The 16,085-nt window shown below is 43.4% G+C and overlaps 2 protein-coding genes across 2 annotated transcripts; both read left to right on the top strand.

The window, feature by feature from the left end:
• The first annotated feature begins 6,476 nt into the window (after positions 1-6,476).
• Positions 6,477-8,961, top strand: LOC135712321 (uncharacterized). Its single transcript, XM_065235283.1, has 2 exons — positions 6,477-8,838; positions 8,895-8,961. Exon 1 carries the CDS (start codon positions 6,504-6,506, stop codon positions 8,490-8,492), a length of 1,989 nt encoding a protein of 662 aa, XP_065091355.1. The 5' UTR covers positions 6,477-6,503; the 3' UTR covers positions 8,493-8,838; positions 8,895-8,961.
• Positions 8,962-11,251: 2,290 nt separating this feature from the next.
• LOC135712316 (secernin-1) lies at positions 11,252-15,864 on the top strand. Its single transcript, XM_065235279.1, has 4 exons — positions 11,252-11,336; positions 11,424-11,657; positions 11,742-11,911; positions 14,302-15,864. The coding sequence occupies exons 2-4, from the start codon at positions 11,496-11,498 to the stop codon at positions 15,071-15,073; spliced, it is 1,104 nt and encodes a 367-aa protein (XP_065091351.1). The 5' UTR covers positions 11,252-11,336; positions 11,424-11,495; the 3' UTR covers positions 15,074-15,864.
• Positions 15,865-16,085: the final 221 nt, after the last annotated feature.

Here is a 16,085-nt window from a genome sequence, read left to right as displayed (position 1 = left end):
AATTAGATATCATGGAACAAAACACATACAGATCATGTGTCTTATAAACAGTATGTGTGATCACATATAGAGATGACATGTGATAGTGAGATTTATGTGTCTGGCATATAGAAACTATACTATAAATCTAATTGCAAAAATCTATGTGTGGAACACATAGAAACAATCATTGACTTTTTCTCAGTGAGGAGGTGTTTGCTTCCGTCACTAGGCATGTCACTGGACATGTGGACTAGGCATGTCACTGGACATGTGGACATTGCTAGCGCTGGCGGGGAAGAATGGTTTGTTTTTAAAGCACTTCTATCATAGAGGTAACTCTAAGACTAGAAGGTCCCGAAATAACGTGCTCAACTTTTTGGCTCAGCTCTGGTACTCTCTTCGGTCCCAAGCTAATCAATTCACCCCTCGAAACATAGGAAAAACCAATAACCCCTCATTTTATCTGTCAAACTTTCATAGCGAATCAAAACAAACATTGCGTAGTACTAGAATTTCGACTAGAATGGGATACGTTAATCGTTTGCTTGGGACCAATAGGCTAGTCAAGTAGTGAGCCAATTTAAAATCGTTAGTTTCGTATTGATTGTTGCTTCTATGGCGACGTCAATGAAGAACTGTACATGCGTCAACCACCAGGCTATGCAGTTCGTGGACAGGAGAAGAAAGTGTGTCATTTGCGGTACAGCATCCATGGCCTGAAGCAGAGCGCGAGGTGCTGGAACCAAGGCTGAGAAGCTTTGGGTTCAACGCAAGTACTCCGGATCCCTGTTTGTTCGTTGCTGAACGGAATGGGCGGGCACACAGTTTTCATGTGCGACTGGAGCACGAGCTTTTTTCATTTCTTTGCAATCCGTTTTATTTTGCTCTGCCCTGCACTCAACTACTAAAATAATTTCAAAATATGTATGTTCATTTTAAACATGAGACACATGTTTAAAATAAACATATTCATTTGTGTTCGCATAGCTGTCAAACCAAACAAAAAGAAATACGTTTATTTTCCACACGAATATTTTTAAAATAAACGTAACAATATTTTTATTATAAATATTGATTTCACATGACTTCAAACTCAACCTTATTTATTTTTGTGGCCAGAACAAACTGAGTATACATTTAAATTTACCTCAAATATTTTTGTTTCGACTATACACGGATAGAAATCTCCTTATACCTTTTGGCAAATTTCTATTGCTGATTATTCATAAAATGTATAAGTCAACTAATAAGCAGACGCCTTGCAAAAAGTTTATGAAGATCATGTGTCAAATGAAATGTATAAGCGGTCACACATACCTTTTATGCATTCTTATAGGACCTATATGGTTTGTCTTATGGAATGTATAAGGCTGATGTTTGACAAAAATGTATAAGTGAAACACATGAATAAAATAATTGATTTTCGTTTCGTGTAGTTTTTTCTGCGTGCTCTTCTCGGCACTATAGTGCAGGAAGCCAATAGAAGGTAAAGCGGGTCAAAGAAGTTTTAATTTCCTTGTGTGCAGTTCGTAGATAATTTTCCACTCGCTTTCTACACTCTAAGATAAATTAAATCAAAAAAGCTTAAAAAGTATGCAGTTTTCCGCTTCACCTTATTGAGTCCGAGCCGTGATTACTTCGGCAGTGGTAATGCATGATTAAATTCGAAATAATCTTTCCAGTATTAAATTTTATTCTTTTTCAATACTGATTGTTACCGTTGGTAAAAACGAGCACCCGGTTGCGAAAGGGTTGCGGTCGGTGAAAGTGAACACCCAGTTGCGAATGGGCGAATACCGTGAACGCCCCGTCCACTGACAGTTCTCGACGGCTGATGAAGATGACCTAAATGAATGGCACACATACATGCGCATGCAGCTGATCGCGCAGTGGGATCAGCCATCGTAATTTGTTATTGTTGACACTGAAGATCGAAACGAGATGGTGAAATTCTCATCTTTTAATTTAGTGAAGTGAATTTGTCTGTCCACTTGTAGTTAATTAGCAAAATAAGTGTGAAGTCAATTTTGTATGTGCAATAGTTTATTGTAAATATTGTGAAAGTTATATTTGGTGTTTTTGTAGATTTCGTCAGCTGATTGTTGGTCGATATTAGGTTTGCTCGTTCATGATATTTTGTGCTACTTACCGTGAGTTTGTTTGTATTTCGATAGTCAGTAAATGTAATAAATTAATGTTTTCAACATAGGTCCTAAAAACCGAGTATAGGAGTGTTGGCAGTGAGACTGGTAGTAGTTATATTGAGGAAAACTTAATGTAAGTTGTTTGTTATTAATGATAAGTGCATCTGTGATTAATGTTTGTTGTATTAAAATTTTAGTTTGAGTATCGCCGAGAGCATACTTTGTAAAATAGTTTTCTATGCTCGATCCGAAGGACTGCGAGCAACATTCTCAAAATTAATGGCTGCGACCTACAAGTACCCGTGTTGTGACTGCAATGAATCGTACGATGCCAGCGTCCAGTGCGAAAGATGTGAAGAATGGTACCATTTCGAGTGCGTTGGTGTCGACGAATCCGTTGCAGAGGTCATATGGTTCTGCTCGACCTGTATCGGTGAGGATAGATCGATTCGTGAGTCGCTGGGGGCACCAGGACGGACCAGGATTCATCCGGTGGTGATCGATCATCCATCTGCTAATGCTGAAGGTAGCGGTACAGAGGTCGGTAAGGTAGCAAATAAGAACATATCATCGACTAAACGTCGCATAAGTAGGGCCCAAGCACAAGATGATGATAGCAATAAATCAGATCAGGAGCAGGAAAGTTCTGATGAAGACGAAAATCAAGACGTGGCAAAGGAAAAAGTAGAAGACCACGCAAAGTTCTTGAATGAGCTTTTAAAATCGTTTGATCGTTGTCATAGTCAACCCGTGCGCGTACAATCGAGTAAATCGAGTGGTAGCGGTAAAAGGGGACTCCGGAAAAGTGCCAGTGTACCGTCGACAAAGTCTGCCTCGACACGTTCTCGTGCGTTGAAGGAACTTCGCGAACTGGAGGAGAAAAACAAGTTGGACGAACTCGAGGAGGAAAACCAACGGAAATTTCTGGAACTTCAACGAAAGCAGATTGCCAGACGAAAAGAAGCGCTCAAAAGGAGGATCGAATTGAGGATGATCATCAACGAGGATGCTGAAGATGATTCGGATTCAGTGAACGAAGAAGTGGAAGAATCGACGAACAGAAGCAGGAAAAAGCAGCCGGAGGAGCAGATCCCGAAGAGTTTGGGTGCAATTCCGATGGTTCCACGAAAAAGGTCTACCGAAGATGATATTCAGGACCTATATGATCGCTTCAAGAAACTTTTGGAAGAAAAGAATCCTCGAAAGTCAGCACCAAAGCTGCCCACCACGAAGAAGAGCACCAAGCGTGCATCGAATCCGGTACTGCCACGCCCTTCTTTTGAAAAGGATGATGACGCACTGAGATCAATCCTTGGTGGCGGGGACTCCGATGATGAAGTCATTGTGGAAGGACCAACACGGCTCCAAATAGCATCCCGTCAGGTCTTTCCACGGAGTCTACCCAAGTTCTACGGAGCAGCCGAAGAGTGGCCGATATTCATCAGCGCCTATGAGCAAGCAAACTTGTCGTGTGGATTCACCAACGCCGAGAATTTGGTTCGCTTACAAGACGCGCTGAAGGGTAGAGCGTTGGAAACGGTTCGGAACCGATTGCTGCTGCCAGAAAACGTGCCGCTTATCATTGAGAAGCTGCGGAAGAGATTCGGGAACCCGGAAATTCTATCAACCAGGTTAGCAACCAAAGTTCAACAGCTAGAAGGACCCAGCTCGGAGAGTTTGGAGTCGGTGATCGAGTTCGGAAGTGCAGTTGAAGAATTCACCCAGCATCTCAAGGCAGCAGGACTGGTTGACCACCTGAAGAACCCAATTCTAATGCAGAGTTTAGTCCAAAAACTGCCATCGTATTATGCTATGGAGTGGGTGGACTACAAACGTCGCGCTAGAACGGTCGATTTGGAGACGTTTGGTGGTTTCATGGAGGGTCTGGTGGAAAAGGCACTGGAAGCGACCTTCGAAAAAGCAGAGTTGGACGGAAAGGTCAAAAGAAAGGAGAAGATCAAGGCTTTCGTTCATGCTACAGACGGAAGAAATCAAGACAGCCAGCAAAGCCGGATGGAGTCGAAGATGGAGCAGAGATCGTCGAATCAGTTGCAGCAGAAGTCGCAAAGCCAGCCACAGCAACGAGAACTGAAGTGTTCGGTCTGCCAGAAGCCTGGACATTATGGAAGATATTGCCAGGAGTTCCTGAAACAGAGCTTGGACGAGCGGTGGAAAACAGTGAAGCGGTTGAACCTGTGTCCGCTTTGTCTGTACGACCACGGGCAACGATCGTGTCGCATCCGGATAGCCTGTAAAGTGGACGGTTGTCAGGAGTACCACAATGCTCTGCTACATAGTGGCCCGAGTGAAGGAACCTCGCGAGCTCGAGTGCAATGCAACAGTCATCGTCAGCAGGAACGTGCAGTACTATTCAGGATGGCTCCAGTGACGCTCTACAACGGCAAGAAGAAGATTGATACGCTTGCTCTAATCGACGAAGGATCGTCAATAACTATCGTGGATAGCGAATTGGTGGAATCGTTGGGAGCTGATGGGCCGGTGGAATCGTTGCAGATGTGCTGGACAAATGGTGTTCAGCGGACAGAGAATCGGTCGAAGAAAGTTACGCTCGAGATCTCCGCCAAAAATTCGCCGTATCGCTACGATTTGATGGAAGCCCGCACGGTGCACAAACTGGATCTCCCTACACAACAGATGGATTCCCGGAAATTGAAGGAGCAGTTCGAACATCTCAAGGACATACAGATTCCCAGTTACGAAGTAGCTACACCGAAGGTGTTGATTGGAATCGACAACGCCCACCTGATCGCGCCATTGGACTCCCGAGTTGGAGATTCTGGTGAGCCTGTTGCAGTTCGTTGCAATCTCGGCTGGACGTTGTATGGCCCGCGTCCAAATGTCGTCAGCAGTGTAAACTTCTTGGGACATCATCGTTGTGTGTGTGAAGAATGTAGCATTGCAGATAAGAAGCTGGATGAAGCGTTGAAGCAGAATTATCAACTGGAGGAGGTCGGAACTTCGGTGATTCGATTGGAGTCAAGGGAAGATCGCAGAGCGCGTGAGATCCTAGAAAAGACGACCAAGAGAATTGGTGAGAGGTTTGAAACCGGACTGCTCTGGAAGGAAGATGACGTGCGATTCCCTGAAAGCTTTGACATGGCCTTGAAGCGGTTGCGAAGTTTGGAAGCTCGGATGAAACGAAATCCTGGGGTGCGAGAAAACTTGCAGAAGCAGTTGGAGGAATATCTCGCCAAAGGCTACGCGCATCGCATCACCGAGCGGGAGTTGAAAGAGACGCCGAAGGGAACGGAATGGTACCTACCCTTGAATTACGTGGTGAATCCGAAGAAACCGGGCAAGGTGCGATTGATTTGGGATGCGGCAGCGAAAGCACATGGCGTGTCGTTTAACGATAAACTGTTGACGGGACCGGACATGATAACTTCGTTGCCAGTTGTGATAAGTGGTTTCCGTGAGAGACGTGTGGCGTTTGGAGGTGACATCAGAGAGATGTTTCACCAAGCAAAGGTTCGTCTGGAGGATCGTCAAGCACAACGATTTCTGTTCCTGGGTCCGAACGGAGAGGTGGAGATTTTTGTGATGGATGTCGTGATCTTCGGTTCTAGTTGCTCGCCATGCTCTGCCCAGTTTGTGAAGAACCTGAACGCACGCGAACATTCCGAGCAGTACCCTGAAGCTGCAGATGCTATTGTCCGGAAGCATTACGTCGATGATTATTTCGACAGCACCGATACTGAAGCGGAAGCAGTCAAACTAGCGATGGATGTCAGAAAGGTGCACGCAAATGGAGGTTTCGAGATACGGAACTGGGTCAGTAACTCGGAGGTGGTCCTGCAGGCGCTTGGAGAGCCAAAGTGCGCGGCGAAGCCGCTAGAAGTGGACAAGTCCTGCGAATTCGAACGAGTCTTGGGGATGTTATGGGACCCGGAGGGAGATAACTTCATCTTCTCGACGGAGATTCGGCAAGACCTTCAGCCATACATTCGGGAAGGTGCTTGGCCAACGAAGAGGATTGCGTTACGGTGTATAATGAGTATGTTTGATCCGAAGCAGTTCTTGGCTCCTCTGCTCATACATGGCCGCATCATCATGCAGGATTTGTGGCGCAGTGGAATCAAGTGGGACGAAAGGCTGACCGAGAAACATTATGAACGGTGGGTGAAATGGACACAGTTATTCCATCTGATCGACGAGATCCGAGTTCCTAGGTGCTATCTGGGCAGACTAGATTCGAAGGCGTACGATACGGTACAGTTGCATGTGTTCACCGATGCTGGCGATGCGGCTTACGGGTGCGTTGCTTATTTCCGATTTGAGGACGGCGGAGTCGTTCACTGCGCATTCATTGAGGCAAAAGCGAAGGTGGCACCATTGCAGTACCTGTCTACGCCACGAATGGAGCTAGAAGCTGCTGTTCTAGGCGCGCGGCTGATGAAGTCAATCTGCGATAGTCATTCTGTTCCTGTTTTGAAGTGGTTCCTGTGGTGCGATTCGTATACTGTTGTGTCGTGGGTGAAGTCCGACCAACGAAGGTACAAACCTTTCGTTGCCCACCGAATCGGAGAGATTCTCAGCATCACAAACCCTGAAGATTGGCGCTGGGTAGGTACGAAGGACAATCCAGCAGACGACCTAACGAAATGGGGAAAAGGAACGGAAATCAAGTCGGAGAGTCGTTGGTATCGAGGTCCGGAGTTCCTGTATAAAGACGTGTCAGAGTGGCCGAAGCAGAAACGTCCGGTGGTGGAGGTTCAAGAAGAACTACGCGCAAGCGTGCTGCTGCATCATATTCTTTTGCCTGAGGGGTTGATGGAGAGGATGCAGCATATTTCTCGGTGGACGGTGATGGTGCGAACGGTAGCAGTAGTGTTCCGTTTTGTGTCCAACTGTCGTCGTCGGATCAAAAAGATGCCGATCGAAGCGTTGCCGATTGATGCTAAGCAAGCTGGACGTATAGCGTTTGCAGCAGTTGAGGTACCGTTGCGGCAGGAAGAATATATGTCTGCCGAATCGTTGCTGTGGAGGATAGTGCAAGCAGAGGAGTTCGCGGACGAGGTGAAGACACTCATGAAGAATCGGGATTCATCTGTAGCTCAAGATTTACCACTGGAAAAGTCGAGTCCGATTTATCGCTTATCACCATTTCTGGATGAAGAAGGAATTGTGCGGATGGAAGGTCGGACCGAGGCGGCTGACTACGTGGCGTTTGATGCGAGGTTCCCGATCATTCTGCCGAAAGATCACGTGGTGACCAAGAGACTGGTGCAACATTATCATCGACAATATGGCCACGGTAGCAGGGAAACGGTAGTGAATGAAATTCGGCAGCGATACTACATACCTTGTCTACGCGTGTTGGTGGAGCAAGTGATGCGGGAGTGCATGTGGTGCAAGATCCGGAAGGCAAAACCAACTGTGCCCAGGATGGCACCACTACCCGAACAGCGATTGGCTGCGAAGATCGATCCGTTTTCAAACGTGGGCATCGATTATTTCGGACCGCTAGAAGTGACCGTTGGAAGAAGGAAGGAGAAAAGATGGGTGGCACTGTTCACGTGCTTAACTGTCAGAGCGGTGCACTTGGAGGTGGCGTACAGCCTGACGACGGAGTCGTGCAAAATGGCGATTAGGAGGTTTGTGAAGCGACGTGGCAGTCCGATTGAGATCTTCTCGGACAACGGTACGAATTTCGTCGGTGCCAATCGAGATCTGGTGAAGGAGATCAACGTTGCCTGTGCGGACACGTTCACTGGTGCAAGGACCCGTTGGACGTTTAACCCACCTTCAGCGCCACATATGGGGGGCGCTTGGGAGAGAATGGTACGCTCGGTGAAAGAGGCACTGCATGTCTTCACGGATGGTCGGAAGCTGACGGATGAGATCCTGCAGACTGCACTGATCGAGGCTGAGAACCTGGTCAACTCACGTCCACTTACGTACGTGTCAACCAACGTGAAGGAAGACAAAGAAGCGCTAACACCAAATCACTTCCTGCGTGGTCGATCGTCGGCCGAATGTCTACCGTCGAGGATTCCGGTGGATTTGGCTGATACGTTGCGGAGCAGCTATAGTCGAGCGCAGCAGTTAGCGGATGGATTTTGGGATCGTTGGCAGCGGGAGTATCTGCCGACCCTGAACAGACGGTCGAAGTGGTACTTGGACCATCGAAAAGTGGCGATAGGAGACCTGGTGTTTGTGGCTGATGGCGAAAAGCGGAATACCTGGGAGCGAGGCCTAGTGACGCAAGTGTTCGTTGGCAGTGATGGGAGAATCCGCTCAGCGTCCGTGCAGACCAGCCGGGGTGAGAAGCTGCGACCAGTATCGAAGTTAGCGGTTTTGGAGATTGAGGTGGAAAATAGTAATCCCCGTACTGTTCCCGAGTGAATCAGCGACAGGGTTTACGGGTGGGGGAATGTTACCGTTGGTAAAAACGAGCACCCGGTTGCGAAAGGGTTGCGGTCGGTGAAAGTGAACACCCAGTTGCGAATGGGCGAATACCGTGAACGCCCCGTCCACTGACAGTTCTCGACGGCTGATGAAGATGACCTAAATGAATGGCACACATACATGCGCATGCAGCTGATCGCGCAGTGGGATCAGCCATCGTAATTTGTTATTGTTGACACTGAAGATCGAAACGAGATGGTGAAATTCTCATCTTTTAATTTAGTGAAGTGAATTTGTCTGTCCACTTGTAGTTAATTAGCAAAATAAGTGTGAAGTCAATTTTGTATGTGCAATAGTTTATTGTAAATATTGTGAAAGTTATATTTGGTGTTTTTGTAGATTTCGTCAGCTGATTGTTGGTCGATATTAGGTTTGCTCGTTCATGATATTTTGTGCTACTTACCGTGAGTTTGTTTGTATTTTGATAGTCAGTAAATGTAATAAATTAATGTTTTCAACATAGGTCCTAAAAACCGAGTATAGGAGTGTTGGCAGTGAGACTGGTAGTAGTTATATTGAGGAAAACTTAATGTAAGTTGTTTGTTATTAATGATAAGTGCATCTGTGATTAATGTTTGTTGTATTAAAATTTTAGTTTGAGTATCGCCGAGAGCATACTTTGTAAAATAGTTTTCTATGCTCGATCCGAAGGACTGCGAGCAACACTGATATATAATCTAAAAATATTAAAATTCAATCAAAAATTATTAAAATAGAATCAAAAATGATTAAAATTTATTCAAAAAAACATAGTCTACAATCTAATCAACCATGATTAAACTGGGATTATTATCAGATGCTTATTTTTTAGAAAGAGAGGATTAATTTTAAATCATTCGATATGATTAAACTGAGTTTAATGTCAAATTGATTAAATTTCAAGCAAAATGGGAATAGTGTACCCAAAAGTAGGTAAACATGATTTTATACTCAACGTTGGGTTTCCACACTTTACTACCCATGTTTGGTGGTTTTACTCCTCCCTTTTTGACAACATTAGAAGGAGAAAAGGAGACAAACTATAGATACTATAGATTCCATACACTCATAAAATAAATCACATAACCAGTGGAAAATATCCATGTGAATTTCACATAACTTTAATGTGATCCCATAATTGGAAATTGCACCACTAAATCACATGAACGTTATGTGTCCAATGAAATCTATATGATTTCTCATATAGAATTTCTAAAGCTACACAGAAAAAAAAAGTTGCTGAATATTACATCCAAACTGCTGCAACCAGGTCAATCCATCGGTTGTGTAATATAACGTTGTACGATGTACATCGATTTTGCGAACAAAATTACATCCATTGATGTAATATTGTTTCTGCTTTTTGCTATTACATCATTATTTCATACATCAGCTTGAATTACATTGATCGATATTATATTTTTTTTTGCTGTGTATGTGATATTCAGGTAAAAATCATTGTTTTTGTTTTTGGAAAAGTACTATGTGCGTTCCTAATAGAAACTAAGTGAAAACTTTTTTTCAGTGTAGATAAGCGGAGGAAAAATATAATATAGCCAAACGAACTGTCCGTTAGTGTAGCCAAACGAGCATGACGTCAGCATGGTGTTGTTTGAGGGAGAAGTATTGTAATATTATGAGCACAAAACGCTTTCCACACTTCACATTCCGATTTGTTTCGCGGACAACGGAAGAAGGAAAGATATATAAAGCAAACCATTCCTCGATACATTGTTGCAAAGATTTGCTTTGCACTTCATTTTGAACTTTCACGCACAAAACAAAACAAAACTGCACAACGAAGAGCTCTATAATGGCGTGAACTTTTTTCACGGATGCCAGTAAGATCATTTATTTTTCATGGTTGTCAAAACAACTTTTTGTGCCTCCGCTTATCTATGGAATCTATAAAATTTATAAGACAAACTAGTCAATAGTAGGTTAAAAGTGAACTGTTGGGTCTTTTTTCTTATCGTGTACGTCACTCACGACGATGGTTCTCAGGTGAGTTCCATCCGTTCCATCAAAAATCCTGATGGGCCAGTCAATGACTTTTGTATAAGGTGCACGCCAACAGGCAGCTTGCTGGTGTTAGAAGCAAAAATTTGTAAACATTACTGAGCACTCAAGTGACGACGTCACTCTACCATAAAATTCCATAAAGATTAGTGACGTTTAACGCACGCACACTAACGGGATCTATCGCCGTGTAAAGTTGTTAATTATTTTCCTCAGGCTAACCTCAAAATGTATGTAATTCGATATTCGATCAGTCATAATGAGATTGACAGCGATATGATATGTATAGAGATTGCTGACGTTTATCGTATGTACACTACGTCACGTATACGTATGCACAAAATGTTTTCATCGGGAAAAAACTTAATAGCGGAAAATTGAAAACAAATCACTGACACAATCATACTTTAGCAATCTCTATTTTCCTCGGATTTTCACTAACACCCTCTCACATATCTCACCAATACAACCGAAAGTGAAAATCTTTATATCGCGAACAGTGAGATTTACGTCACTGCCAACAGCTGTTTCGTGTAAAAAGATAAACATTGCATTGAATTAACATTTCCACATTTCACTAACACCAATAAGCCTGTTGGCCTGGACCTTAATAAAGGACATTGTGGGCCAGTGCCAAACCGAACTGTCATGGCATTCATGATGACAGAACAGAATCTCTCTTCAGATCTCCCACATCACAAAGCACATCCGAAGAAAAAAGTTGTGTAAAGTGAAAAAGTGATTAAATTTGTAAAATTCGTATCTGAAACTGTGCCGAATTCGGTAAATGTTATGTACTTTTGTTAACACTAAACAGCTTGTGAATTCTGGTTCTGAAAGTGGTGAAAATTAAACTTTATATCCTCCTAGTTCTCCGTGCGGACCAACTTTCACTTCATTATCGATTTGGATAGTGAGAGAAAAAGGTGGAAAGTAACAAAAATGTCTGGAATCTGTGGAGAAGCATTCGTCGTCCTTGCTCCATTTATTGAGGCAGGCAAGACGATCATTTATGGGCGGAACGGCCTTCGCCTGCCAGCTGATGACTCTGCAGTTAGTGAAGTGCACCATTACGCAGCATCCGAGGGCAGCGGATCAGAGAAAGTAATGACATTTTAGTTTTTCGGCCGTCCTTTGCAAGTTGATTGATTTTTACTTCTCTTTTTTGTTCTTGCCACATAATTGCAGTGCGATTCAGCTGAGATTGATGGGGTTGCAGCGTTTTCTGTGATTTTGAGCAAACCAGCTGGAGTTTGGGGAGCCGAGAGTGGATCCAACGAGAAAGGAGTTTGCTTGGGACTTACCTTCAGCGAGGGTCATCCGGTCGATGGTAAACTCAACGCGACGGATCTGGTAAGGTGTGTCTTGTCTTATGGAAGAGTCAATTGACCGGAAATTGTTGGATCCCTTTAAAGTAGGAAAACAATAAATTTCGATGCAATTTTTTTTTGTACGCATTGAAACCATGGTTGAGGGAGTCAAAAGAAAAGGGGTGCGAGTGAGTTTATAAGATAATATGAACCGTACACACTTATCAACACTAAAGTAGCGATAATTGCCATTTTCTATTTTTTAGGTATGTCACTGCACCCTTTCCTTATAACCCCCTGAATTCTGCTTTCATATCGTCCGTTACTATGGACATTGTCTCAGTCGTTGTTAAACTAGTAAATCATATAATCTGAAGTCCATGACGAGGTTTGGAGTTCCTAGAGCATTTTTATCCATATAATTCGATTTTAATTAATTTTCATGGACGTCATGAACATGTTTTGTTGCTAAGGATATTGTCCCTGTCGTGAATGATTTGGAAATCCTCATACATCTTATATAAGTACATGGAAATGGATACTAAATCCAAAACATAAATCCCATAAATCTGCTTACATCAGTTGAGGACATTTTATTGAGCGTGGTTGAACTAGTGGATCGCACGAACTGAAATCCAGGACGATTTGCAGAATCTAGAGCATCTGATATATCAGTGCCAACATTTCAAAGGGGCGTAATTGGTTTAGTAAACAATGGCTTTAACCGTCGATTTCTCGCAAATAAAACCTCACCCTTCCGATTCAAGCTGGTATAGGGTGTCCCAGAATTTCTAAGCACGATAAAAAAAAAAAAACGATAACGTAACTCTGTTTACAGCAAATTCGATTTTATTTCATATTCATGTTCTCTATACTGCCCAATAAGATTCTCTTACAGTTAAACGTAGAAAATCCTAGATCCGATCAGTCGTAAGCCAAGGAGCGGATTTTTGATCTCACGCTACTCATTTATTTCAGCACAGATGCCTTTCCAACAATTTTGGATACTCTTTCCTAGTCTTTCGCAAACTTCGTAACGGAATCCGCTGCCTTGACAGTTTCAATTGGCCTGGCCTGGGGACGGTTTGACGGATTAATCTCCTTGGGTACGAATTAGACCTTGTTGGCTTTATACCAGGCTACCGTGTCCTCGGAGTAATGAACCGATGCCAAATCCGGCCGAAACAGTACTGAGGCGTCGTGTTTGCGGATCATGGGTAATAGCCGCTTGTTTAAACACTCACGCACGTAAACATCGGTTGTCATTGTCTCCGTCATTCTTGTCATGGACCGCTGGACATCACTCTTCGCGGATCCCACTTTTTTAGCCACGTCTGGAACCGAAGCACTTTTCTAGCGAGTGAAAGCTTGCACGATTTTCCGGTACAGATTTCGGTCAACAGGGTCCGGTTTACGTCCAGATTTTTGCTTGTCCTGGAAAGTTGCCTCATCACCATACTTCCGAATCGCGTTTCGAACGGCTCCGATGCTTACACCTTCCAATTTCGCTAATTGACTCAGAGAAATGTTGGGGATAGTATACCATTTGTACACGATCCTGTTTGCGTTTTTTTCGAAGAAATGCATCACATTGTCAAGGAAATGTAAAAAACCGACACTTTTTTTCCTTGATTTGTTTTCCGTGCTGAGCACCAAAGCTACCGACGGCAGGGGAGGCAGCTTCCACTCCTGGCCCTACCTATTCACTCATCAACTCATGAACCGGGGACCAACGGCTTTACTTCCCTTTTGAAGGAAGGCGTGAGAGATGTTATGCCTCAGAACATCCCAACGGCGCCGACTGGGATTGTCCCGGCCTGCTGGGGTGATAGGTAATCACGCTTACCACACTACACCACCGGCACCGCTAAGACACTTGCGATACACGAAACTGTTGGTCAAAGAGTAAACAATGATTCAGCGTGATAATCAGCTGTTTAAACGTCATCTGATACAAGTAGGGGTGTTCCAAAGTCGTGCTTAGACATTCTGGGACACCCCATAGAAAAAAATCCTCTACCTGTTGGTGTCATTAGTTTTCATGGGTGAGCTTTTCTTCGCGAGAAATCGGCGGCTAAAGCCATTGTTTACAAATACAATTACGCCCCATTGAAAGGTTGGTATAAAGGAAATGGATCGCAATTTATTCGCATAGATTCCACAAATCTGTTTGGTTATATTGCGTTATTATGAACCACACACTTGACTGCTGTTAAAAATATTTTATATGCTTAGACAGTAGTCAAAAATTGACCACAGTTAATTAGGTTTTTTTTATATAATCAAAAAGTCCATTTATACGCTTTGTATCGTTTCAAAGCGATTTGTGTGTAATTTAAGTCAATTTAAAAATATCTTAGGTCATTTTTAAGTCCGCAAGGTAATTTAGTATTTTTTTTAAATATTTATTACTCCTTTGTTCTTCTTCTCCTCCGTAGATTGGGCCTGGAACGTGCTGCAAGCGCATCCGATGCCGTCGACGTCCTAGTATCGTTAAATGATCAGCACGGTCCCGCTGGTGAAACCAAAGATGCACCCAAGGCAGCATATGTGATTTGTGATCCGAACGAAGCGTGGATACTGAACGTTGTAGGATGCTTCTGGGCTGCACAGAAGGTCTCCTCCGGTAGTTTAGCTCTTAAACCAGGACTTTCGGTAGGAACCCAAATCGATCGATGTTCCGAGGATCTGCAATCGAAACTGCAGGCGGCTGGTGTGTGGGATGGAGTGGGAGAATTAAACTTTGCTTCGGTCTTTGGTTCCGATGGTTCCCGATCGTGGCCAGGCAGTGAACCTGCCGGGGAAGGATCCTTTACCGTGGCTCAAATGTTCGAATCGTTAAGAGTCGCCGGAATCGAACAGAAATCGCTTTCTAGCCATGTGTCGGTATTGTTAAGTAGCGGCCTCTCCTGCCACTGGTTCACTGCAACACCCAATCCAGTGGAATCGGTATACAAACCATTTATCTTTACTCCGGGTGCAAAGATTTCACCATTGACCAAAATTCCTGCAGGGGAAAGCCAAACATTGCTCCATAAACTGCATAATAATCGAAAGTGGGAACATGTCGGCGATTTGTTGACGTCGCTTGAAAGCACATGCGTTGATGAAGTAAACCGTTTCATTAGTGAGCATTCCAGTGAACCTAACCAAGAGCTGGATGAATTGATGAAAGATTGCGTCGAGGCTGAGGTAAAGTTCTACCGTTAAATATCATCACAGGCTACCGTTTAGCAAACAGTAACCTATTAAACAGCGAGCAAAGCGCTATCTGATAGCACACTAACCGTACTTTTACGACATTCCTTAACGAATAAGACTTGCTTGATTATGATTTCGTACCAAAAGTTATAGAGGGAAAGAACATAGGTTTACGAGGGCCACTAGAATCGCTGATCAGTATATGTAGACAAACGGGCAACTGTAATCCGTGAGATATTATTACCGATAGCTTAGATATATCGACACAATTACGCTACAGTTAGTATTTTTATACATTTTTGAGCAAGTATTGCTGTGTTATCCGATATGTATGGCATTTTTTGAGAGTGTGCTTTGTGTTGAACTTCTGTTTATCAAGGTCTAATTTGTTACTACTGGTTATTACATTGTATAACTCGTATGTAACCGTACCGCAAAGTGATTTCAAAACTATGATTTCAGTTTTCGTACAGTTTTTGTTTTCAACGGCGTGAGATCTCAATTGTGTATTCTATTTACCTATATCTCTTCTTATTTATTGACCACTCGTTTAACTCGTATAGCGAAAAACTATTTTATACTTAGTCGTTGTTTGAATTTCGTGTAGCGTAGCATGAAGGCTTTATTTTACAATTAAAATTTTACAATTAAAGCAAACAATTTACAACAATACGTGCTCTGAACAACAATATTGCATCTAAAATATAATACATGAAGTGTATCCATTCTCTCTATTTGAAAAATGATTACTAGGAGTATTCTATCGATGCATGCGAAACAATAAAATTGAATAACAAAAATTCAAACCGCCGGGCGACAAAACTAATTAAACGAAATATCACATCCGGTTGGGATCCCCGTCGCAGCAGATCCCGAAACTCACCCGCAGTACACTACAAAAAAATAAGTCCACCGTAATCATCCGAAAATGCTATAAACTGTAAGCAAATGCGCTCATTAAGTACAACCCCCGCTATTGTTGTGGTTGCGGTAGTAATTGTTTGTCGAAATTCAAGTACGA

The sequence above is a fragment of the Ochlerotatus camptorhynchus genome, unplaced genomic scaffold (assembly GCF_037179485.1).
Source record: "Ochlerotatus camptorhynchus isolate MF236.1 unplaced genomic scaffold, CSIRO-AGI_Acam_v1.1 ptg000471l, whole genome shotgun sequence".
NCBI lineage: Eukaryota > Metazoa > Arthropoda > Insecta > Diptera > Culicidae > Ochlerotatus > Ochlerotatus camptorhynchus.
This window is presented reverse-complemented; position numbering and strand designations above follow the sequence as displayed.

What these genes read in the sequence shown, in the direction of transcription:
- LOC135712321 (XM_065235283.1), top strand. Translation starts at nt 6,504, where the DNA reads ATGGAGCTAGAAGCTGCTGTTCTAGGCGCGCGGCTGATGAAGTCAATC.
- LOC135712316 (XM_065235279.1), top strand. Translation starts at nt 11,496, where the DNA reads ATGTCTGGAATCTGTGGAGAAGCATTCGTCGTCCTTGCTCCATTTATT. An exon ending in AGGGCAGCGGATCAGAGAAA is followed by an intron (nt 11,658 to 11,741) that starts GTAATGACATTT and finishes ACATAATTGCAG; the next exon opens with TGCGATTCAGCTGAGATTGA. An exon ending in AACGCGACGGATCTGGTAAG is followed by an intron (nt 11,912 to 14,301) that starts GTGTGTCTTGTC and finishes TCTCCTCCGTAG; the next exon opens with ATTGGGCCTGGAACGTGCTG.